Consider the following 22,976-nt stretch of genomic DNA (forward strand, 5'->3'; position numbering starts at 1 on the left):
CCAATGGCCAAGAAAAAATCCTGGAGACGTCCTTGGTGCAAAATGGTTTTATTCAAACACGGGGACAGGACCCGTAGGCAGAAAGAGCTGCCAGGTGCCCAACTTCAGGGGGTCGTGAAAGGTGACTGATTATATACTTGGGAGCTGGGAGTAAGGAAAAGGAAGGTTTTCAAAAGAATTTTTGTATGCTAAAGAGGGCCTACAAGATACTAGACGCCTTGCCATCATCAAGTTCAGATGGTTTTTCCCTCTAGTAAAGCATTAACAGTAAGATAGTTGGGAGTTTCCTTCTGGAAGTTAGGTTATCAATAACCTAACTTCCAGAAGGGTTATTTTTCCCCTGGTAAATCACTAAGACATTTTGTCTTGCAGGACTGTAATCTCTATGAATTAACAATTGGTTTTTCATTCCCTTAGCCTTAGGGCAGCCAGGAGTGCCTGAGGAATGTCACACACATCCCACCTGAGAGTGGCGGGGTGTCAGCTAGTGCTTTGTGCTTAGCTTGCCTTCTGCTCCCTCAACACTTCTGAGGTTCTGTAAGACTATAATCTGCTTGCTAACAAGGCCCAGGAATCAGCGCCCTCCTTAGCAGGATCTGGCCTCCCTCCCTCTGGTCAAATCCCGTCTGTCCCTTGGCTGCTTTACCCCCTCCTAGGCTTCCCCTTGCAATCAGTGCAGAACAGAGTCCTTAGCTGAGCTCATTGGGTGCTTTAAGTCTTCCCTCCATCTTCCTCTTGGGTCTGCCTGGTTCCACCCCATGGCTCACTGGCCTGCAGCAATTCACAGGGACCTCGCCCCAGGGCTCCACACCACCCTGGATGGTCCTCTCCGCAGAGTGGCACTTATTTTGCTCCATATTTTTCTCTGCTAAACAATATGACATGAGCCATGTTTGTGTTGCCACTCTTCTCGTCCTAGTACCCAGCAAGGAACAGACACTCCATAATATTAAATCAATCATGACATTGTGACTTTATAGACTCTTTTGGCCTCAGGCCCTCTGGGGTGATCTAAGTGATTTTAGAGGATGACCACAGGATTGGACCTGCAGATGAGGGACAAAAGGACCCCCCAAGTCTGGGCCTCAGCCCAAACTATTCTGAATAAGAGACTGGGTCCTAGGAAGAGTGCAGAGGGAAAGATGGCCCGGCTTCGGGGAGGAGTAAATGTCTCTAAGGATTGCCATCTGGGGTCTCAGGGCTCTTCGAATCCCACCACACAAGGTGCCAGCTGCTGAGGCAGGGAAGCTGTCCTCCGAGTGGGGCCAGTGGTGACCCAGCAGGTGGAGTAGAGGAGAGCCGAAGGTAGGAGTGGGGAGTGGATCCCAGGGCATGGGCCAGGGGTCTACTCATGCCATGGCTGTGGCTGAGAGAAGGGGATGATTCCCGGGGTCCCTGGGTGTCCCTGGGAAGCTCGGTTCCTGGTGCAGAGCGGGGGGGGGGGGGGGGGGGGGGGGGGCTGAGCAGGGACAGATTTCCAGGGGGAGGGGCTCCAGGGCCATCAGCTTATCAAACAACCACCTTTTTCTTTGAAGGGATTCTTGTCTTCAGGGATGCCTTTGAGGAGAGGGTCGTTTCCTGCTTCAGCCTCCACATACTCCTTGATTTCCTTTCCTGTCTTGGAAATCTATGAGAAAACAAAGGGTGGTTCCAGCCCTTGATTGTCTGTCGGGATAAAAACAAACAAACAAACAAACAAACAAAAAACAGGTCCTAGACAGGATGGAACCGAAGTTGGAGAGGAGAGAGAGAAAGGGACAGGCAGGAGTGGGGGGTGAGTTCTTACGTCTGAGGGGCTGAGGGGCGCTGGGCCAGGGACCTGCTGGGCCAGGCACCTGCTGCGCCTCCAGGCTGCACGGTGGGTCGTGCTCTCCGTGCTCTCCGTGGGGGTAAGTCCTGGCCTCCCTCTGTCTCCTCCCTTGTCCCAGAGGCACCTCCTGCTCCTGCTCCTTCTGCCTGTCTGGAGAGGCCCACCACCCTGCGGGCCTGTCCCTTCCCCTTGGGTCTCGGCTCGGTGAGGACCAGGATGAGATGGAGAAGAGGGGCAGGGAAGGGAGGAGGAGGCTTACCAGAGCTCTTGGGTTCTTCACTTCCTTCTTCAGCTGTTCCACCTCCATCTTCAGTAGCTCCTTCTCGCTTAGCTCCTGGGCCATCCTGCCCCAGAGACCTGCTCCCAGACAGGATTCCGCAGCTGGGATGACAAATGCCCTGGGCAGCTCCCTCCTGCACCCTTCACACCTCAACTTCCACCCCCTTCCCTGTGCAGCCCCTCTTTCAGGCTCTGCATATTCACACCATAGATTCACTCCCACCCCGACCCCATCAGGAGTCCAGGCTCTGGAGGAGAGGATGCCCCCAGTCTGGTGGGGAAGGCACAGGCTGTGCCCTTGGAGAAGGAGCTGCCTAGGGACGAAGCAGGAATCAGAGCATGGAGAAGGTAGAGAAAAGGAGTTTTTTTCAGTGAATCAGATTTGGGAAGCCAAGTTATTGTTCCACATAGTGGCACAGGTAGACATTTTTTAGGAAACAGCAGGTCCTGCCAGGGGAGAGTGTACCCTAGTGGTTAAGAGAAAGGCTCTGGAGCCTGCCAGCCTCCAGTTCTGATCCGGGTTCTTCCCAGCTACTTCCAAGCTGTGAGGCTTAGGCAAGTCACTCAACCTCCTTGAGGCTTAGTGTCCCCATTTGCAAAATTAGTATAAGAACAGTACCTGGGCCCTGGGCCCGCCCCCAGTGCCCCCCAATAAAAGAGATTTGGGTGTCAAAAAAAAAAAAAAAGAACAGTACTTACTTTGTGTGAGTTTTTTGTAAGTCCTCAGAAAATAATGCATGTAAAATATTTTAACCCTCTGTCTGGCACATAATGAATAATATATTTACTATTAATATTATAGTTACTGATATCATCATCATCAGAACAGGATTATCAGGAAGGCCTGACGAGTGCCCAACTTCAGTAATTCTAAGACTAAATCCCAGCCCAGTGCAACCTCAGCCCCTCTTACCTGCCAAGAAATAGCGTGTATTCAAGTCACTTGTCCCCGACTCAGGTAAGATGGTGCTCGAGCGTCCCAGCTCTTCAGTGGCTCAAAGTCTTCAGATAAAGCAGATGGTCTGGAAGCCAAAATCTCTGATGCCTAAGCTGATCATGGGCTCAAGGTTCTAAGCCCATCCACTGGCCTGAGCCTCCAAGCCCTCCCTGCCACTGGAGCAGACACCTGCCCCCCCCCCCCCCCCCCCCCCCGCCTTGCTCCTTTAGTGACCCTTCTGGCTTAGAGCCAGTTCTCACCCTCCAACCCAACACATCCCCCTCTTCACTCTCTCCTCCCTGTTCCTTCTCTTCTAAGCCCTCCCCTCCGCTACCTCTGAGTCAGCTCTGAGATTGGCCTTCTCAGTGACTCAAGTCCTGGACCAGCTCCTAACTTCCCTCGCCCAAGAAGCCATTGTGTCTCCCATCGGAGCCCCACGATTACACTGTGCAAGGTTCTGCTGAGCTCAGTCTTCCTTCGCTTACTCAATAAAAACGGACTCCTCACTTAGGATGCTGTGCCTATCAACACGTGGGGCCATGGCCACCTCTAATGCCCATGTCCATGCTTCTTGGCTTCCATTCCTCCTTCTGAGCCTTGAGTGTGGGTCTCCCTCACCAGTTGCTGAGCACAGAGGCTGCATCCTGAAATTTCTCTTGGTCTCCTTCCAGGACCATCCAAGGGCTGTGCTGTTTAATAGATACTGAGCTCTTGCTCAGGCTGACACCTGTCCCATGACAAGGGGACCCTCTTGAGAAGCAAATGCTTAAGATAATCAATATGGTCAGTAAAGGATCCTCTTTTTGTCTGGCTGAAAGGAGGCCTGGAGTCCATCCTGACTGCCTTGCTCTGGGGTCTGAGTCCCACTCACAGCCAGGAGTGCTATGACTTTAGGATCAGGACAAGAGCCTGGAAGTCTCTAGGCCAACTGCCTATGAATACAGGACATAGAGCACATACCTTTTGAGAACAGCTTGGTGCTCCATGCACTGCTGCTTCCTAAAACCAACGAGTTAATCAGAAACTTGAATGTGGTGTTTCTCAAAGCCAATTCCTTCCTATTGTCTAATCGGAATCCCACATGCTACAGCTGGTCTTACCTCCATCAGGCACAGAGCGTGTAGACTAGGGCTTCTTTACATGGAACCCTTCAGAGGCTTGGTTACACTTCTCAGGGGACCTCTGGATGTCTTCCTGGTGTCTGAGCTGATTCCTCTTGCTGCTGAATTGGCTGGTTTCCATTGTTGCTGCGCCGCCCTACAGCCCCCAGCATGACTGGTCTCCACATCCTACCCACCCTCCACTCCCCAGGCCCTTGGTGACTCATCCCTGAGCTTCCCAAGGAAACCCCCACCCTCTGCCCTTTCCTCCCCTTCCATGAGTGGAAAATCCACCCCCACCCCCCACCCAGAGCAGGCCAGTCCCCTTCCTCCTCTGTCTCCCCCCCAACCCCCCAACAGTTTCCTTTCCAGGCCCATGAGCAATCACAGCGCCCCGACCTTGGCTTCCTCTGCTGGGAGGGATTGGGGGGCTGGGCCCCAGAGGCGCCCCTGGCTTCCCCCTTCCTCTGGGCAGGGGGCAGAGAGGCACAGGCCCACGGTGCAGGGACTGACTTCCTCTTGTCCCGGAATGAGCCTGCCTGCCCTTTGCAAGCAGGTTTGGGTCTCTCACGGAGAGGAAACCAAAAGCAGTGAGGCGGGGTAAGGCAGAGCGACCAATCAACGGTTGGGTGAGGCACAAAATCAGCGGGCTCCCTGGGGAGCCAGCCAGAGGCTGGGGGCCATGGCAGAGCTGCAGCAGCTACAGGAGTTCGAGATCCCCACGGGCCGGGAGGCTCTGCGGGGCAACCACAGCTCCCTGCTGCGGGTCGCGGACTACTGCGTGGACAATTATGTGCAGGTAGGCGGAGTGGGCACAGGCCCCGACACCCTTGCCTCCCACCACCGACCCGAGAGGCCCAGAGCCCACCTCCAAGGCAGGACTGCAGGAGCCACCCTGACAGGTGCTCGGCCCGGGTGCAGAGGGGAAATCCTGTTCATTCTGTTCCCCTCAAACTTCAGCCCTGACCCCGTGCCACCCAGCCCTACCGTGCCCCGCTGCCTCTCCTGGAGCCTCACACCTCCATCCTGTTAGCGCTCCTCACTCTATCTTTGTCTCCCTCCCAGGTCCTGCTCAGATCCAGACTTGTCCCCAAACAAATAGTGGCATCATTACTGCATCTGCAGGCCGACTCTAGGTGGGCCTTCTGAACTTCCTGGACAGTGTCATGAACTTGAGAGGGACCAGGGGGAGATTCCTTTCCCTGATATTTGAGCGAGAGTGGACAGACATCAGACTAAGCTGTGTCAGGCACAGAGGCAGGGGGATGGACAACGTGACTGCTGGGAGCTGTCTACCAACAAAAAGATGACAGCTGTGCTTTATTATTATTATTATTATTAAATATTTTATTTATTTATTCATGAGGGACACACAGAGAGAGTCAGGGACATAGGCAGAGGGTTAAGCAGACTCCCCGTGGGGAGCCCGATGGGGACTCGATTCCAGGACCCCAGGACCCCAGGACCACGACCCAAGCCAAAGGCAGATGTTTAACGACTGAGCCACCCAGATGCCCTGACAACTGAGACTTTTTAGAACTTTCCTAAATTGTGTAGCGGTTTCAGGTCCATGAACAAAGATTCCCAGATCAAGGGAAGAGTGGGGAGGGAAACTCAACAACAATTGAGCACCTGTTTTTTTTGTTGTTGTTGTTGTTTTTTCCCATTAATCCTCGTAAGCACCTTATGAGACAAGTATTATTATTCCTCTTTCATAGACGAAGAACCAGCAGCACAGGGAGGCAAGGTGACTGTCCAAGGTCAAATGGCTTGGATGTAGCAAAGCTAAGCATCAGCCTCCTGACTTCTGAAGCCGGTTCTCTCCTCTCCTCCTCTTTACCTCTTGCCTGACATGCCGTATGACTTAAAGACAGTTTATTTGCACTGACAGGCCCCGGGGGACCTCCTGGCTCAGTAAGAGTGTTGAAAAAAAAAAAATGAAAGTAGCAAGTGCTTATGGGAAAATGGCAGATTAAAGGGAGTCAGTGATGAGACCAGTGAGAACACTCTGCACCCTTCCTTTGGGCAGGCTTGTTGCCCACATGGCCTCTTTTAGTCCTCCCCCAAGCCAGAGAGGGGAGAAGCACTCCCACTCCACAGCAGGAGGCCGGGGTTCAGAAATATTGACTCACTTTCCCAAGGTCCCTAAGCTAGTGGCAGAGTCTGAATTCGAACCCAGAACTCTGACTCAAGAGCCCACCCCCAAATCTCTAGTTGAATAGTTGCTGTTGGTGTAGATGCTGAATGACCGACCAGCTTGGGGATGAGATGGACTATGGCTTGTAAACCAGCCCGGTTCTCGTGGTGCTGGAAGGCAGCCTTCTACAGACAAGGAGAGAAGCAGTTCTGTCCATTTCTTGGGTAAACTCTGCACAGCTCCAGGCTCTTCCAGATGGGTTCTCATTTGTTGCATACACAGTGTGTGCACACAGGATTTAGGATTACAAAGACCCAGTCCAATTTCCATCTCTGCCACCAACCAACTACAGGACCCATGGCAAGCTGACTCTCTGATTCTTACACCTCTCTCTTCACCATGGTCACGTGGGTTAAATGTGAAAATGTGTTAAAGCACTTAGCCCAGTGCCTGTCACTTAGGAAGGGCAGGATACATGGAAACTATGACCATTACTATCATCATCATCATTTGTCGGAAGGATGAAAGATAATGAAAGTCAATTCTAGTGAGGTGAAGCTGCCCTTGCAAAATCACCAAAAGCCCTGCCCCAGGTCAGAGTCCCCGGGCTCCGGCTTCCTTCATGCAGAACACTAATTAATTGACCTTAGTTACCTTTCCTGGCCTCTCAGGGGAGGATCTCAGTCTGGGGAGCAAATGCTTTCAAAGGGTTTGGATGACTTCTCAGAACTGCCGTTAAAGAAGGCCTGGTTCTCATGCCCCCCCCCCCCCCCCCCGCCCCCGTCCTTCCCTCAGCCCCTCCCTTCACCCCAGTCAGGTGCAGGAAGCCCATGGGGAATGGGGGGAGGCAGGCTGGGGTTGACTTCAGAGCTCTCTCTGTCAGAGTCCATTGAGTTTACAGACAAGGTAATTTGCATGATGAATAAGCAGACAGCTATGACAATGGATCTCATATTTTTGTACCTCTGGACCTAACTTTGGGCCAAGCCCCAAACCAGGGGTCAGTAGGTATCCAGCTCCAGGCTCCTGGAGCTGGGCCCAAGCGGACCATCTGGGCTGACAGTTCCATATGGCAGGCCAACCAGGGGACAGCACTGATGAGGCAAGCTAGGAAGTCTGGGTGCAGACCAAAGGAGGAGGAGTCACTACCCCATTCTGGGCTTTCCTTTCCTTGTCTATTAAAGAATGGTCTTAAGCTGGGGACACCTGGGTGGCTCAGTGGTTGAGTGTCTGCTTTTGGCTCAGGGTGTGATCCTGAGATCCAGTCCCCCATCAGGCTCCCTGCAGGTAGCCTGCTTCTCTCTCTGCCTATGTCTGGGTCTCTCATAAATAAATAAATAAAATCTTAAAAAAAAAAAAAAAAAGAAGAAGAAGAAGAAGAAGAAGAAGAAGAAGAAGAAGAAGAAGAAGAAGAAGAAGAAAGAAGAAAAGAAAGAAGAAGAAAAAGAAAGAAGGAAGAAGAAGGAAGAAGGAAGAAGAAGAAGAAGAAGAAGAAGAAGAAGAAGAAGAAGAAGAAGAAGAATGGTTTTGAACTAGAATAAGACCTGTTCTTTCTGGTTCAAACATCCTGGGTTGATTTCTTTGCCTTTTCTGAAGCTTTTGGGTACATATGCTGATGAAATGTAAATTGCATGCAAATGAGCACCTAGCTGTTGGAACTGAAAAGCAGAGCAGGGCTGCCCAGAAGGTTCTGGGTCTGCCTTTATTTTTATTTATTTATTTATTTTTTTGGGGCCTGCCTTTAGACTTCAGCTTGGCTCAGGCTCCAGTGGAAGCACCCTGCTCTGATAGGTTCTAGGTCTGCTCTCCACTGACAGGCTCTAGGGAGCACCTGGGGTCTTTGGCGAAGACACTGCTTGCAGCCTTGTCTGTCCATGCCCGGGCCTGGCCCAGACCTGCCCTGGGCTCCTCCCTCCCCCCTAGAGAAGGCTACAGGCTAAATTGCAGCAGCTCCATGATCTGACCTGAGATGAGGAAGCTGCCTAGGGAACCAAATGGCCAGAGAACTTTTGCTCTAGCCCTTAGTCTGATCTGGTACTGAAAAAAAAAACACCCCTTCTTCTGTCTTTAGCTGTTCTTTCCCACCCTTTTACTGCTGACTGGCAGTGTGACCCTGCCTGGCACAGTGCCTGGCATGCAGCAAGGAGATGCCCAGAAAGTATAGGTTTCACATTCATTAACTCACAAATGCATATTTATTAAGTATCATCTGTGTGTTGGGCACTAATCCAGGGTAGGATACAGAGTAAAACAGACAGCCTTTCTGCCCTCACCGTGCTTACATTTTAGTATGGGGGGGGGGTAGATAATGAAGTAAATAGAAAAATCACTTCTGATAGATAGTCCTAAGTACTATGAGGAAAAGAGAACAGGGTAAGTATAGTAGAGAGCCAATACAGATGTAGGCTAGGGCAATCTTAGGGTGGTGATGAAATGTGTCTCTGGGGAGCTGAGATTTAATAATAAGGGTTCTAGAAGGAAATACACCAAGTGCATAGGCCCTGAGGTGGAAACAATCTTAACTTGATGGAGAACAGGAACCTAAAGGCAAATGTGCCTGGAGGGGAGGAAGTGAGAGGGAGTGGTGGAGGAGAATGGGGAGAGAAAAGCAGAGTCAGCCTTGTGGGGACCCTATACAGGCCCTGATTGGAAGTCTGGATTTTATTCTCACGTATTGGGAAGCTACTGGAAGGAATGAATGAAGTCCCTCTTCCCTGGGCTGCAATTTCCTTATCTATAAAATGGACTAGATCATTGGTACCCAAACACTATTCTGCAGACTGGAGAAAGGAGCACAGGGGTCACCTGGGGAGCTCTTAAAGGCACAGATTCATCACCCTCACTCCCCCTCACTCCCAGATTCCAGTAAGAAGGTCTAGGACAGAGGGCCTGATGTCGATTGGGTTGGTTTTTAAGTTTGAAATTACTGCCTTCCTCTTTCCTTTCTACTCTTCACCCTTGATTTCCAAAGGTCCTCCAAAGGTGGTGGGGTCAATCTTCAGCTGGACTCTTCGAGGACGGAGATCTCCTCCTCCGTTTGCACCCATTCCTTGGGGCCACAGATTTGCTTTCCTAATGTCCCCGAGTCCCTCTTACTACAGTGTCTTTCTCATGGAAACCACGTCAAACATCTTGAGTTACTGCTTTCTCCCGCGATCCCCACTGCTTTCTCCCACGATCCCTATGCCCTCTCCTATCCTACCCACGGATCCCGTGGAAGGGGCCGTCCTCAGACCAGAGCTATGTGTATTACAGGCCACAGACAAGAGGAAAGCACTGGAAGAGACCATGGCCTTTACCACCCAGGCACTGGCGAGCGTGGCCTACCAAGTAGGCAACCTGGCTGGACATACTCTGCGTATGCTGGACCTGCAGGCGGCCTCGCTGCGGCAGGTGGAAGCACGTGTGAACACACTGGGCCAGGTAAGGGGTATGGGAGGGCTTCTTGTGTGGGCTTCCAATTCTTTGGCCCCACTCAGACATTTTCTCCAGCAAAAGCTCTCTCCCGCCTTCCTCCAAGTGTCTCACTTGGCCATGGAAGCTTGGCACTTCCCGAGTTTCAAACCTCCCTATCTCTGTAGGTATGTCTCAGGGCTGGGCTTGCTGCCCTACCAGACTAGGAACTCCTTGAAGGCAGTCCTTTTTCTTTCTGAATTCTACCTGAATTCTATCCCACAGGTAGCAAGCAGGACTTGCTTACCAATCACGGTGGCTGCCTCATACGGTAAAGAGGCAAGAGGACTTGTTTCTATCTAAACACAGGCAATGACTTAATAAGTGTCCTCCTCCCAGAGTGTTTGCTTGGCAAGGTCATCTTCAGCCCTGAGAGCACTGCCACCACCCCATGGTGCCTCCCGCCCATCTAGCATACACACCCTCCTTCCTTCCTGGATCCTTGGCTGAGGAACTGCCCCATCAACCACATGCACAGATCCACTCACACAGCAGCCTGGCCCGTGCATCACCCACATGTTCCCTGCAGGGTGTGACTCTCACCCCAGCAGACCGGAGTCCCCACCCTCTCTGTCTTGAATTTCCCCACAGAACATTCCAAGAGGAACTTAATTCACTTCTTTGTCCCCCAAAAGAGACAAGTTGATCTAGTCACGGTTCTCTACCATCTAGGCATTATCCACCTCTGCCTCTGAGCCACCCGAGTGCACTGGTCTCTTCCTAGCAGCCCCAGGGGTGCCGTGTTTCCTCCTTTCCTCTGGCGCCTGATCAGCTAATAATAACCCTCATTCTCTTCCACCAGGAAGCTGCTCCAAAGTGGCTCCATCCTCCCCTGGCAACTTTTTTCCCAAATGCTGTGTGACCCTGGGGACATTTATTCTCTCTCTGGACCTCACTGCTTCCCATGGTCCTGACTCCCACTCCAAAGCCTCTATCTTCTTCCTCCTGTAAGAGGAGGGGTACTGGGGGTGCCTGGGTGGCTCACTGGTTGAGTGCCTGCCTTTGGCTCTGGCAGGTCCGTCGGTTGTGATCCCAGTGTCCTGGGATGGAGTCCCGCATCTGGCTCCCTGCAGGGAGCCTGCTTCTCCCTCTGCCTGTGTCTCTGCCTCTTTCTCTGAGTCTCTCATGAATAAATAAAATCTAAAAAAACCCAAGCCAAAACAAAATAAGAGGTGGGGCACTGTATGGAGACTCCCCCCCCCCTCACCTCAAACCCTATCATGGCAGATGGTGAATATGCATATGGAGAAGGTGGCCCGAAGGGAGATTGGCACCTTAGCCACCGTCCAGCGGCTGCCCCCTGGCCAGAAAGTCATCGCCCCCGACAGCCTCCCTCCCCTCACGCCTTACTACAGGAGACCCCTCAACTTCGGCTGCCTGGATGACATTGGCCATGGGATTAAGGTAGAGAGAGGGCCCCTCCTCTTTTCCACAACCCATTCCCTCAGCTTCATGGGTTCCCTTCTCCCCAGCCTCCTCCTCATTCTCTTCCACATCCACATTCTTGTTCCATCCAGCCTTGTTCCCTGATCTTTCCTCACTCCCTGAAGCCATCACCCTTAGGAGACCCCTCCTCTCCAAGCCTCCCTCCTTAAAAGTCTTTCCTGACCCCTCCCTCCATAACTGGCCTTTACTCTGTCCTCAGATGGTCAGCTGAGGGTGCATCTGAGCACCCCTTTCCACGGGGGCTGGGTGTGTGTGTGAAGGGGAAGAGAGGAAGGGAAGGCGTCAGGGTGTACATGAGAATTGCTCCCCAGCCACATGAGAACAGTAACTTCCTCTGTCTGGAGGTTTGAGGTCAGGGCACTGAGCACTCCCCCCAGAGCTGCTTGCTGTTGGGTGGGAAAGGGTGGGGATGCAGCCACTCAAAACGTAGAGGCCTGGTGAAGATGGGGAGCATGCCACTAGCATTTCCTTCTCCGCCCATCTCCTGAGAGGTGGGAGAGCACACATCCCTAACCCCATGTAGTCAGTTCCCACATGCCAACATCCCAGGGGAGATTAAAGCTCCCCTGGATCTCAGCGACCCCTTGAAACCCTCAACATACCATAGCATACAGACTATACTCCCCTCCCTCAGTCACCAGGCTTCCCCACCAGTGATTTCCCATTACCCAGCTTCCATTCTTTTGGACTCAGCTCAGTCCCCCTTGTCTTGTGCCTAGCGGAGTATAGCAGAGGACAGCATCCCTCATGGGCCCAGGCTCAGGGACACCCCCCCAGGGACAGAAGTGCTCTCTCGAATGTGGGCTGGCCCTTGCCACTTGTGCATTTTAAATGCTCTGTCCCTCTGTCCTGAGCTTCCCAAAGCCGGGTTCTGCAGGCCAGTCAAAATGACAGGTGGGGGGCACCTGGTGGCTCAGTGGGTTAAGCGGCTGCCTTCCCCTGGGGTCAGGATCCCAAGGTCCTGGGATCCAGCCTGGCATCCAGCTCCCTGCTTAGCGGGGAGCCTGCTTCTCCCTCTCCCTCTGCCTGCTTCTTCCCCTACTTGTGCTCTCTCTCTGCCAAATAGATGAATAAAATCATTTTTTTAAAATGGAAGGGGTATACCTCTAGGTGTGATGGTCCCCTCTTCCCCCCACCTTCCCGCCCACTCCTCAGCCCCGCCTGGGGTTGCTTGGGGTCTATGAGGATTAGAGCCCACCAAGCTGGCCACTGAGATGCTCTGCGAGCGTGCGAGGTGCGGATGCTAGGCTGTGCAGAGGAAGTGGCCTTCAGACCGCGTCTGCTCCAGGTTTCCGTCGGGCCCGCGGTCGACCAGAGGCCCAGGGCCCAGGCAGCAGCAAGAGGGGGTGGCTGTGGGGTGGGGTGCGATGTGGGGGGCTGGGAAGTAGAAGTGGGAACTTGCTGTCCCCGCGCGCTCCCTCCCAGTTCGCGGCCGCCTCTCCCTCATTTCCCCTCTGGGACCAGGGGGCTACTGGGGAGGGGGAGCCCCATAGACGTCAACCCCGCCCCCTGCTCCCCCGCAGGATCTGACAACGCAGTTGTCGCGGACCGGGACTCTTTCGCGAAAGAGCATCAAGGCGCCTGCGACACCCGCCTCCGCTACCCTGGGGTGAGGCCTCGAGATCCCGAAACTCTCCTCCCCCACCCTCAGTGCAGAGGAGCCAAACTTCCTCCTCCCCGCACCTGACCCCGCTGGCCGGAAGCCTTCCTTCCCCACCCTAACTCCACCCCTCCCCCACCCCAGGAGGCCGCCGCGGATCCCCGAGCCGGTGCAGCTCCCAGTGGTGCCCGAGGGCAAACTCTCCGCCGCCTCATCTGCCTCTTCCCTGGCCTCGGCAGGGTGAGCCCCACAAGTCCAAGTGGGGGTGTCACGGTGACTACTAGGGTGGAGACGACTCGCAGCACAGGCCTGGGCTGATGACTGAAGGGGCGGGGCCGGTGGGGGGGTAATGCCGAGTTAGGGAAGGGGTCCCCCAACTTAGTCGAGCCCTCTTTCTCTGGTCCTCAGCAGCGCCGAAGGTGTCGGTGGGAGCTCCACGACCAAGGGACAGGCAGCACCCCCACCCCCACCTCTCTCCGGCATGGCCCCACCCCCGCCACCGGCCCCCGAGGTCTTCCTGCCTCCCCCTCCGCTGGAGGAAGTATCCCTGCCCCCGCCGGGTAAGGAGCTCCGCCCCCTCCTGGCTCCCCTGTGGGGTCTCTGCTCACGTTCCCCAGGTCCCCCCGCCCATCCGATCGGCCAGCTCAGTGGACGTCCTAGGTAGGGGGTAACAGGAGAGGAAGGACGCTAATTTAGCGCCTGCTTTACACCAGGCTCTGTGTTCAAGCTCCTCGTCTCTTTTTTCACTTAACTTAAAAACCCTAAGAGGACCTTCACACTCTGATCGCACAGATGCAAGTTGAGGCCGACAGGTTAATTCAGTGACTTGCCTGCGGGTTACCCTGCTGAGGGGCAGAGCCTGACTACCGTACACCGCTCAACATTTGTGTGTTTACTGAGAACCTACTAGAGGCCTTGTGGTGGGAACCCTGATGGGCCCAGGCTGGAGAAAGATTACATAAATGGGTGGATGCTGGAGCCCGGATTTTGAACAGTGGAGTTTCCTGGGGGCAGTTGGAGGGGGGTTTCCTGTGCCACACCTGCAGGCTTTCTACTTCCCCTCCCAGCACCAGAGCTGCCCCCGCCCCTGGATCTGCCCCCTCCTCTACCCCTGGATGTTGATGAATTGGGGCTGCCACCACTGCCCCCACCAGACTTTGGGCCTGAAGAGCCTAGCTGGGTCCCTGCTGCATACTTGGAGAAAGGTACCTGATTCCTGGGACTAGGGATCCCCTCTCCTCTTCTACACTAGAATCTGCAACGGTATGAATATGAGCCCGTTATACACACACACACACCCCTCCCTATTTCCTGATGAACTGACCAAACGTTCATCCAGGAGTGGTGAACCAAGATGGAAAGACAGGCAGCTGGCCTGGCACTGAATACTATTAACCTAGGTGGGGAAGCAGGGGCGGTCCCAAGAGCTTTGGAGAAGGCATCTCCTGCCCTACTCCCTGTAGCCATCCCCCTAGATGTTCCCTGGCATTATGGTAGGGCAGGAGACACATCTCATGGCAACCTCTCCTCCCATCCTGCAGTGGTGACATTGTACCCATACACCCGCCAGAAAGACAACGAGCTCTCCTTCTCCAAGGGCACTGTCATCTGCATCACACGCCGCTACTCAGATGGCTGGTGTGAGGGCGTCAGCTCAGACGGGACTGGATTCTTCCCAGGGAACTATGTGGAGCCCAGCTGCTGACAGCTGAGGGCTCTCTGGGCTCCCGATCCGGGCACCCCTTGAGCTCCAATACAAAGCCAGCCCCACAGTCAAGGCTAGACTAGGGCTGCCCACTTCTTGGTCTGTGAGCTGTGCCTATCCCTTCCCCTCCTTTTGGTGGGAAGGGGTCCTGGGGAGAGACAGAAGATGGACCCAAAGGCCTGCTGCAGACAGGAAAGAACTGGAAGCCAAAGAGTTTGATGATCTTGTCCACAGAGGACACCCTACTCCACGCAGGATGGGGTCTCCAGCTGCAAGTGCCAACTTTGAATAAAACTCTGATGACCTCCTGGTGATTGCCCTGCAAGGCTAGGGGGCCAGAGAGAGAGGGAGTGCAAGGCTCCTGCTAATTATTGAGCCCCCTCTGCCTGCGCCGCCTCCCCCCACACACTCCCGCAGTAGTCCCTTGCCGTCCCTTGGGTCCTGTGTGCCCTGGACACTAGACCCCTGACGCCTCTGCAACGACTTGTTCTTTTGCCCGTTGTTTGCTGTGTGAAGTTCGGCTTGGGTGCCTCCAGCTGGGCACTCTTCCCAGAGTGGGGACCAACTCCCGCCACCCTTAGATGGGTCTCCCCGAGAGCCGACATCGCCTCACCCTCACCCTTCAGACTTCGGCGCGAGAGATCTCAAGTCAGCTCTTCCCCCTTCACCTCCTTTATAGCTCTAAAACACCAAAGAGGGAGGAGGGGCTTGGCTTTCGCTGGCTCTGCTTTAAAACATCATGGCTTTCTGTTCCATACGGGGGGGGGTCGCAGAGGGCCCAGCCCGCGGGGCGACTTTGGTAAAGTTCCTGGTCTCTTGCTGCATAGACGAGGCTGGGGTGAGAGGAGCCACGGTCGCGCGCTGCGAGGTCCCAGGCTGGACGGACCCGAGCCGAACAGTGCTACCTCGTTCCACCACCAGGAGGCGACTGTACCCTCTGGCTTTTTTTCCTTTGGGGAATGCTGGCGGGGGTAGGGGTGGGGGTGGGGCGCGGGAAGGGAGGCTGGAGGCAAAAGGGTGTAGTGGCTGGGTGGGGGGAAGGGCACGGTAGAAGAAGCAAGATCTAGGGCTGAGGCAGTCGGTGGAGAGCTTCACCTCTCTCGGCTGGGACTCCGGGGCAGCCAGGAGGCTTTCGGGACGGGAGTCCCCTTAACGGAAGACTGGGGGAGGGAAGGTTCCGCGGCTCAAGGCAGCAGTTAAAGCCGCGGGAGGTGTTCTCTCCCCTGCCAGGGAACCCCTTCCTCCCACTTGGGAGGACACGGATTTTGGAAACACCGCTGCCTTCCCAGGTATGCGCACCAGCACCACCTCGGGGGAGCCAGGCTCCAGACTTTAACGTTGCCGTGGAACTGGGGGGAGGCAGCCGAGCTGGGTTAACTGCATAGATAGGGACGGCTCCGAACTCCCCTCCCCCAGCCCCCCCCCCCCCGCGATGGCAGATCTCGGAAAAATTCCCGAAACTCCCAGAGGGACATACCGAAGCGAAAGGGAAAAAGGGAGTCGTAAAACTAGGTTTGTCTTTCCCGTTCGCCCCCACCCCCCCCCCGTCCCCCTCCTGCGCCCGGGCGCCCCCTGCAGACCACCATCCTCAGCACGTCTTCAGCACCTGTTGCAGATGGAGGCGCACGTCGGTGGCGGTTTCCCAGGGCACCACGCTGGCGCGGAAGGAGCTGGGCTCGGCCTTCTGCGCCTCCTGGATAAGGCGGTGCATGGGATAGCCCCGGCGCGGGAAGGCCACGTCGCCGCCCGCCAGCAGCCCCATGGGGCAGAAGTCGTTGGCGCCGTCGCCCACGTAGAAAAGGCGCTCGAAGTGCACGCCGTCGTGAGCCCGCTCGCGCAGGTAGTCGCTGAGCACCTTGTGCTTGCACATGTTGGCGGGGCAGCGTGCGCAGCTGTGCGTGTGGAAGGGCCGCAGCGCCAGCAGCCCCCGCGCGTCGGGCCCCGACGGGTTGCTGAGGATGCGGCGGAACAGGCCGTGGTGGCCGGCGGCGCGCAGCGCGCTCTCCACGCCGAAGGTGTTGGCATCCGAGATGAGGATGACCTCGAAGCAGGAGCCCTGCTTGGCCACGAACTGCAGCAGGTCGCTCATGCCGGGCGACAGGGGGATGGCCTCGTAGATGGCGCGCAGGTCCCGCGGCCGCACGCCCTGCTCGCCCAGGTACTGGAAGACGCGCTGCATGTACTCGTTGTAGAAGCCCTCGCGGTAGGTGGCCCGCAGGCTCTCGGGCAGCCGCTGGCCCGGCGCGGCGCGCACGATCGAGTCGTCGCTGTTCTCGTCCACGATGGTCTCGTCAAAGTCGAAGGTCAGGAGGAAGCGCGGCGCGCCCTGCGCGGCCATCCCGCCGTCCTGGGAGCGGGGGGGAGAGGAGCAGGAGGAGGAGGAGGGAGCAAGCGAGAGGGGGCGCGGCGCGAGCCGGCCGGGGAGAGGCTGGTTAGCGGGCCACGGCCAGAGGCGCTGGCACGTCCAAGACCTGAGGAGGACCCGAGGCAGGTTAAGGTGGGCGGAGGACCCGCCCCCGCCCCAGCCTTCCCCGCCCTCCCCGCTCGCCCCTCTCGGTGAACTGAGCTGGGGTTTAACCCAGAAGGGCTTCCTTGGCACGGGTCTCTGCTACTCTTGTCTGGGGCCATTGGGGCCTAACGGGGTCAGCTTAGAGGAGGGGAAGAGCACCGCTTTGGGGGAGGTTTATGGATGAGGCCGTTCTGGAGACTTCCAGTGACCCCTGTTGTCCTGTTGTCGGTGTGGCGTCCTCTCCACCCCCTTCTTCCCTAAGAAACGTAGACCTCGGAAACCAGGCATTCACCCAACTGCAGCAGCCTCCTCATTCCCTTTTTGGGCCATGCCCAGATGATGGGACTGTGGACAGTAAGGAGCCAGGCTCCAGGCAACGCTCGCTGGTATCGCCCGAGGCATGCGACTGTGAATGCTAGGTCCTGTGGCCTGGCTGGTGGCTAAGGGCTGGGCCTCCGCATTGGCCAGAGGACTGGATTCTAAGCTCTTGGAATAACCAGGTTGGTGGGTTAACCCAGGAGGGCTCTCTGGGAGCTGCTTCCAGCCCCATGGACCCCACCTGGCAGGGGTCCAAGGATGGGACACTGCTTCTCCAGGGAGGTTTTTGGGCCCTGTCCTAACAGCTCATCACTAATCACTTGCCAATTCCCTGGGAGGTACACGTCAGCGGGTGGGGTTTCTGCCAGAGTCCGAAGTAAGCGGGCAGCAGAAGCAGTGGGGCTTGGGGAGGTAGGAGCTTCCCGCACCAGGCCACGACATACCTGGGAGACAGGTAGGGGAGAGGAAAGAGAGCAGCGGTGGCTGAAAAGGCAGAGGGGGAAGGAGCAGGGAGTGGATACAGGGTGGGGAAGGAGAAGGCGGGGAGGAGGAGGTCATGCTAGGGGAGCCTGAGACAGAGTGGGGCTGGGAGGGGTGGCTCCAGGAGGTGGAGCCCTGGGGCCAGAGTCTCACCTACAGAGGACATGGGAGAGGGTGGGGGACGGCAGTGCAAGTGTGAGGTGCAAAGGCAAAGCACTTGGGGACCGCAGAAACCCCCAGTGGCCTGTCTCTGCCACTGTTGCCTGCTGGCTGCTGTACATGGCCGAGGAGCAGAGAGCAAACCAGGTACAGCTTCTGGATATCCACACTGCCTTTCTCCCTCCTGGCCTCCCACCTTAATCAGTCCAGATCCAAGCACTCTCCTCCTGGCTTCATCCTGACTCGCCCCTTGATAGTCCTGTGGTGTTTATGGCCTGGTACACCTTGTGAAACAGAGTCCAAGCTCCTAATTTCAGAGCCGGGATGTGGACCCTGCTCTCTGCCTCCACTACTAGAACTGTTTTCCTGAGCTCGGCCCTAGAGTCACCCTCTGGTCTCACCAACATCTTTCTGGGAGTCTCAGTGGACCAAGATCCCTTAAGTTGAGGATGTAAAGCATCAGGACCCCATGCCTGGGTTGGAAGCTTCCAGGGATTAGTGGTAGAGATGAGGGTAGGCCTAAAAGGGGCTGGATAGGGCTCCTTCCACGTAATCATGGGAAGGGGACTGAGGCCTCAGCCTAAGAGACCCCTGGAGGGACCCACTTACCCTAGACAGGCATCGGAGGCCAGCAACTGGAAAACACCCGCTCATTGTCAGTGCATCACCCTGGGCACCACCTTAGGGACTCTGTTGGCCTCCAGCCGTTGTCCAGAGCTCCTGACAACCACACAAGGTCTGTTGGAGAGGGCCAGTGGCTAGCTTTGTTTCCACCACCAGTGGCCACCTGGTTGTGTCCTGTCTGCTGAGCCCCGGGAACCAACCACTCCCACTCCCAGGGGCTCAATAAAAATCCCTCAAATACAGTGCTCACAGACCACAAAGCCCTCATTTGGTATCCTCCTACCAATCCCCTGTGATGTTTGAGAGGTTACAAGTGATATTAACTGGAGACCCAGAGAGGTTAGCCGACTTACTCAAAGGTCACCACTGTGAGTGGTGCCAAAGACAGGTCTGAAGACTGGAACTTAGGGTCTGAGACCAGTGCTTTAATTTTCTCCAGTATGATCCTTGCACCTTTCTTGTGTATGGCACATCATGGTTTACGCGTCACCGGCACTCATGTTCTCCCCATTGCTCAGTGCAGTCCCATGAGTTCAGCAGGTGAGAAGGGCCCAGAGAGGTTAACTTGCCTGAGGCTGTGTGCTTGTTTCCCCAGGGAGCCTGATTCATGAACATCTGGCCACAGCCTTGTATACTCTCTGCCCTTAAAAGGGAAGGGGCAGATGACCAGGCTCATTGTACCACAGCGGCAGGCCAGGACCCTTGAGCATAACCAATGATCTGGGACGGGCCTCCCTGGTGCTTTCAGAGGCTGGCAATCTGCCAGGAGTCAGTTTGAAAGTTCTGTGTGGCTTTGCTGTGTGACTTTGGGCACAGGGTTTGGCTCCGTGGGGACTTCACCAACTCAGCTACAAAGGATACCTCCTACAGCTCCCACAGCCTCCCCATGTCCCATTTCTCCCCTCTCATCTTGGGGTTGAATGAGAGAATAGAAGCCTCTGGGACAGATCTGGAAAGATATTGAGAACCAGAGACTAGACCGGGAAAGGAGCAAAGTTCTGGCTGGCTGCTGCCCTCTGGTGGTGACAGCAGATGATACTGGAAACCCCTGACTTTGTCAAGGTGACACTCTCCCCAGACCATCCCAGAACATCAGGAAGAAAGCTGTGGCCCTGAGACAGAGATTGGGACATCCCAGGAATAGGGCATAGGTCAGAAGGAGAGGTACTATCACCTGGAGCTACCTCACCCCTCCCCACTCCCTAACCAGATATGCTTTAAGCCCTTTGGATAGGGATGGATGCGGGTCTCAGCCTTTCCCGTAAGAACTCTTAATCTAATCTAGGAATTGGGAAAGATTGCCAGAGCTGAATGGGGCACATGGGGGAGGGTGGGGGCAAAAATAGGAGGGGGCCAGGGGAGGAGTCAAAGAGTAGATGGGAGAGAAGGCATGGGTACGCTGGAATGGCATGTTCTGGAGAATGGGAGGGCTGTCCCCAGGCCCTATCTGGAGGGAGTTCCAAACTTCCAGGATCCTGTCTGATATCATATGTCCAGCCTATCCTCCCCACCCCCTGGGGCCCAGCAAGTTTGAGGAGAAAGGTAAGGGGATCCCACTTCTGTGGTAAAAGCAAGCAGGGGCTCAAACAATGAACCGGGCATGGGGAGAAGAGAGCGGGAGGTAGATACACAGGCTCTTCAAGCAGCCACCCAGAGACCAACTTTCATCCCACAGAAAAGGGTCTCCTTGTTTTGCCCTTGTTTCTTTTTTTCCTTTTTAAAATTGTAGTGGAACGTTATACTGATTTTCAATCATGTGCAAAAATTCTCATTCATTAGAGCAGAAGACACATTTTTTTCATCTAACAATATTTAGGGACATCGGTTCCACATTCATCGTTTAGTGAATTGCCCTTGTTTCTTTTAATCCCCAGAGCAGAAAGCCAGGCATCCTGAGTTTCCTCCCCCAGGAGAAGGCTGTGCTGCCACACCACCCTTACCCCACAGTTCCCAGGCCACATTGGCATGTGGTTTTCATGATGTTCAGAAAGGTTACTCACCTCTGGCAGCTTTGTCCTAAGTGACCAAATCCTTTTGTGGTCACCAAAAAGAGTCCCTTGGAGAAAAGGGGGACAGGATCTCAGCTTTTCCAGATAGATGGCTAGAGCAGAGAGAGGAGAAAAGGGGTTTCTTTGGGGTGGCAGGGAGTCCATATTCTAGTCCCACCTAAAAGCGGTGCCCACCTCCCCGATTCCACATCAGATCACTGGATTCCTTCTTGTTTCCACCCGCCTTTTACAAAAATGCTTTCAGAAGACATTTGTAGGAATGAGACTGGGGAGGGGAAACAGTTGAAGTCCCCCCCCCCTTAATGAGGGCAATGGAGCCCACTGGACAGTTCTAGGGCAGTTTTCCCCATGAAATGTTCAGGATAGGGGTGGGGGATGGAGAACCAGGACTTGCAGATACCACAGTTATAATCCCCCTGCCCAAGACCAGGTCTTCTTGTAGCAATCACTAGGAACCCGATCCCACAACTAAGCTGAAGTTTTCTCCCTCCCCAGGACGGTATTCCCAACTTCACCATGGTTTCCTCCTCACCACCACCAGCAGCAAATAGGAAAAACAGAGGCGGAGGGAGGTAAAGCTAACATCCCGGTGGTGGGGGGGGGGGGCACAAAATCAGATGCGGATTAGAACTCAGGAGTCCCCGGGGGGCCCCTAGGCAAAGTTGCAGCCAGAGCTCCCCCTCTTGCCCTGGAGACCCTCTTGGGCTGTGAGTAGCTAGCTGGCCGCGAGGACCTGCAGACCTGGTGTCCGTGAAGATGCTGGGATTAGGAGTCCCCTCCGGGCTCGCCCTGCCCGGGTGGATGAGCTGGAAGGGGATCCTCAGTGGACAGGGAGGTGGCAGCTGCCGGTGGAGTGGGGGGAGAGATATTTTTAGAGGTGGCTGGAAAGCAGGCATTCTGGCACACCCCCAGCTGGCGGGTGCTTCGCTCCAATGCGGGGCAGGGGGGGCGGCGCGCAGCTCAGGGAGCCCAGGGGACCGACCGGTGGGTGGCGGGGAGCAAGGGGGCACTGATGCCTTCGCTTTGCCCGAGTCGGGGATAGAGGGCTCTATGGGCACCGCGTTCCTGGGTGGGAGAAAGGAGGACTCCTGTCCTGGCTCCAGGGGACTCCCCCACTGACACACGTGAAGGAGCGCCCTCGAACTCCACACAGCCCCCACCCCTCGCGGGGACCCCAGCCCGCCCTGCCTCGGGAAGCCCAGGACTCACGTGGGGAGCGGCGGCGGCAGAGGTCTGTCCCGGCTTAGTTTGGAGTGTAAAGAGTGGGGGAGTGGGGCTAGCGGAGGTATTTGGGCGCAGGATGGGGCAAGGGGTGCTTACGGGAATTGGAGGGGACGCGGTGTCTTATCCACCCCCGGGTTTCTGGGCTCCGGCTCACGAGTCCCTCCAGTCCCGAGGGCCCGTGGATGATGTGCGTCTGGGCCGCCCCCTCCACCTGCCCCCCATCCCCCCGGGCCGCCGCCGCGTCCCCTTTAAATGCCCGGGAGCCGGAGCCCGGGCCGCGGCTGGCGCTGCGGCTGCCGCAGCACCCGGGCCCACCGCAGTCCCCGCACGTCACAAGCGACTGTCCAATCACAGCGGTGCCGGCGCACATCAAAGGGGCGGGCCGCCTGCGGGCCCCGCCTTCAGGCTGCCCCGCAGGCTCGCGGAGCGCCCGCGCAGGTGGAGAGGCGCGCAGGGGGGAGAGGGGAGGAGAGGGGACGTGGAGCGCCTCCCTCGCGCGCAGCGTGGGGGGCAGCCTCGCTGGAGCGGCTGCGGGGCTCCGCCGGAGTCGCTGCCTACACGCCCAGAAGTGTCAGGGCTGTGCCTCCGGGGCGCCGAGCCCCGAGATTTGCAGAAATGCACCCCTGCCGCCAGCCCCCATTCTCCTCTTCGCTCCTCCGCGGAGCGGTAGGCGCGGGTCGGCCCAGCCGGGGAACCGCGTCGTCTCGCACGTGCGCCTAGCTCTGCCCTCCGCGCGGAGTCGCGGCACTCCTGGGACCCTTTCATCCCTTACAGGTGACAGGGGATCGCCGAGAAAGGGGCTCGCCCACTCCCCTGCCCCGTGAGCAGTGATTTAAGGACCCAGTTGTTTGCCTTTTGCAAGTGATGTTGTAAATAAAAAAAACCCACTTTCTCTTGTGCTTGGTTAAGAGTTTGGTGGCCAGCCACCCTCCCCTGCGTCCCCGCCCGCCCCAGCAGTCCAGCCGCCCCCGCCCCAAGCTCCATCTGCCCTCCCTCCCATGGTTGAGGGGTTGAGGAGAAGCTTATGCTTCGACGACAGCGGAGAGCGGAAAGTTATATATACCGAGAACCTATTATGAACCAGGCACTAGGGTACTAGGTCTCTGCACTTATGGTTGAATATTCACAAAGGGGCAGTTATTTGCCGGAGTTCAAACCTAGGCACACCTGGCCCATGGGGTCACAA

At 56.1% G+C, this 22,976-nt stretch overlaps 3 protein-coding genes across 13 annotated transcripts; 1 reads left to right on the forward strand and 2 right to left on the reverse strand.

The window, feature by feature from the left end:
- Nucleotides 1-1,463: 1,463 nt before the first annotated feature.
- On the reverse strand, nucleotides 1,464-4,661 carry GNGT2 (G protein subunit gamma transducin 2). Of its 4 annotated transcripts, none has more exons than XM_055330416.1 (6): nucleotides 4,526-4,661; nucleotides 4,127-4,283; nucleotides 3,987-4,025; nucleotides 3,003-3,111; nucleotides 2,070-2,191; nucleotides 1,464-1,627 (listed from the first exon to the last, which is right to left on the reverse strand). In XM_055330416.1, the coding sequence occupies exons 5-6, from the start codon at nucleotides 2,151-2,153 to the stop codon at nucleotides 1,502-1,504; spliced, it is 210 nt and encodes a 69-aa protein (XP_055186391.1). In that variant the 5' UTR covers nucleotides 2,154-2,191; nucleotides 3,003-3,111; nucleotides 3,987-4,025; nucleotides 4,127-4,283; nucleotides 4,526-4,661; the 3' UTR covers nucleotides 1,464-1,501. The 4 variants fall into 4 exon arrangements, with proteins under 4 accessions (XP_055186391.1, XP_055186384.1, XP_055186396.1 ...); XM_055330409.1 differs by having other exon boundaries at nucleotides 2,070-2,167; nucleotides 4,526-4,660; XM_055330421.1 differs by lacking the exon at nucleotides 3,987-4,025 and having other exon boundaries at nucleotides 2,070-2,167; nucleotides 4,526-4,660.
- Nucleotides 4,662-4,704: 43 nt separating this feature from the next.
- Nucleotides 4,705-15,994, forward strand: ABI3 (ABI family member 3). Of its 2 annotated transcripts, none has more exons than XM_055330337.1 (8): nucleotides 4,705-4,925; nucleotides 9,519-9,686; nucleotides 10,944-11,120; nucleotides 12,686-12,771; nucleotides 12,907-13,002; nucleotides 13,171-13,322; nucleotides 13,830-13,967; nucleotides 14,304-15,994. In XM_055330337.1, exons 1-8 carry the CDS (start codon nucleotides 4,809-4,811, stop codon nucleotides 14,465-14,467), a joined length of 1,098 nt encoding a protein of 365 aa, XP_055186312.1. In that variant the 5' UTR covers nucleotides 4,705-4,808; the 3' UTR covers nucleotides 14,468-15,994. The 2 variants fall into 2 exon arrangements, with proteins under 2 accessions (XP_055186312.1, XP_055186318.1); XM_055330343.1 differs by having other exon boundaries at nucleotides 13,174-13,322.
- Nucleotides 15,995-16,036: 42 nt separating this feature from the next.
- On the reverse strand, nucleotides 16,037-22,193 carry PHOSPHO1 (phosphoethanolamine/phosphocholine phosphatase 1). 7 transcript variants are annotated; one of them, XM_055330384.1, is made up of 5 exons: nucleotides 21,887-22,193; nucleotides 21,308-21,408; nucleotides 20,558-20,658; nucleotides 18,543-18,671; nucleotides 16,037-16,814 (listed from the first exon to the last, which is right to left on the reverse strand). In XM_055330384.1, exons 4-5 carry the CDS (start codon nucleotides 18,585-18,587, stop codon nucleotides 16,056-16,058), a joined length of 804 nt encoding a protein of 267 aa, XP_055186359.1. In that variant the 5' UTR covers nucleotides 18,588-18,671; nucleotides 20,558-20,658; nucleotides 21,308-21,408; nucleotides 21,887-22,193; the 3' UTR covers nucleotides 16,037-16,055. The 7 variants fall into 7 exon arrangements, with proteins under 7 accessions (XP_055186359.1, XP_055186329.1, XP_055186335.1 ...); XM_055330354.1 differs by having other exon boundaries at nucleotides 18,543-18,653; nucleotides 21,887-22,191; XM_055330360.1 differs by having other exon boundaries at nucleotides 18,543-18,653; nucleotides 21,776-22,191.
- Between the last annotated feature and the right edge of the window lie 783 nt (nucleotides 22,194-22,976).

Source organism: Nyctereutes procyonoides, unplaced genomic scaffold (assembly GCF_905146905.1).
Source record: "Nyctereutes procyonoides isolate TBG_1078 unplaced genomic scaffold, NYPRO_anot_genome, whole genome shotgun sequence".
Classification (NCBI taxonomy): domain Eukaryota; kingdom Metazoa; phylum Chordata; class Mammalia; order Carnivora; family Canidae; genus Nyctereutes; species Nyctereutes procyonoides.

What these genes read in the sequence shown, in the direction of transcription:
- GNGT2 (XM_055330416.1), bottom strand. Translation starts at nt 2,153, where the DNA reads ATGGCCCAGGAGCTAAGCGAGAAGGAGCTACTGAAGATGGAGGTGGAA. An exon ending in TGAAGAACCCAAGAGCTCTG is followed by an intron (nt 1,628 to 2,069) that starts GTAAGCCTCCTC and finishes GTTTTCTCATAG; the next exon opens with ATTTCCAAGACAGGAAAGGA.
- ABI3 (XM_055330337.1), top strand. Translation starts at nt 4,809, where the DNA reads ATGGCAGAGCTGCAGCAGCTACAGGAGTTCGAGATCCCCACGGGCCGG. An exon ending in GCGTGGACAATTATGTGCAG is followed by an intron (nt 4,926 to 9,518) that starts GTAGGCGGAGTG and finishes TGTGTATTACAG; the next exon opens with GCCACAGACAAGAGGAAAGC. An exon ending in CCCGCCTCCGCTACCCTGGG is followed by an intron (nt 12,772 to 12,906) that starts GTGAGGCCTCGA and finishes CCCCCACCCCAG; the next exon opens with GAGGCCGCCGCGGATCCCCG.
- PHOSPHO1 (XM_055330390.1), bottom strand. Translation starts at nt 18,587, where the DNA reads ATGAGCGGGTGTTTTCCAGTTGCTGGCCTCCGATGCCTGTCTAGG. An exon ending in GCCTCCGATGCCTGTCTAGG is followed by an intron (nt 16,815 to 18,542) that starts GTAAGTGGGTCC and finishes CCCCGCTCCCAG; the next exon opens with GACGGCGGGATGGCCGCGCA.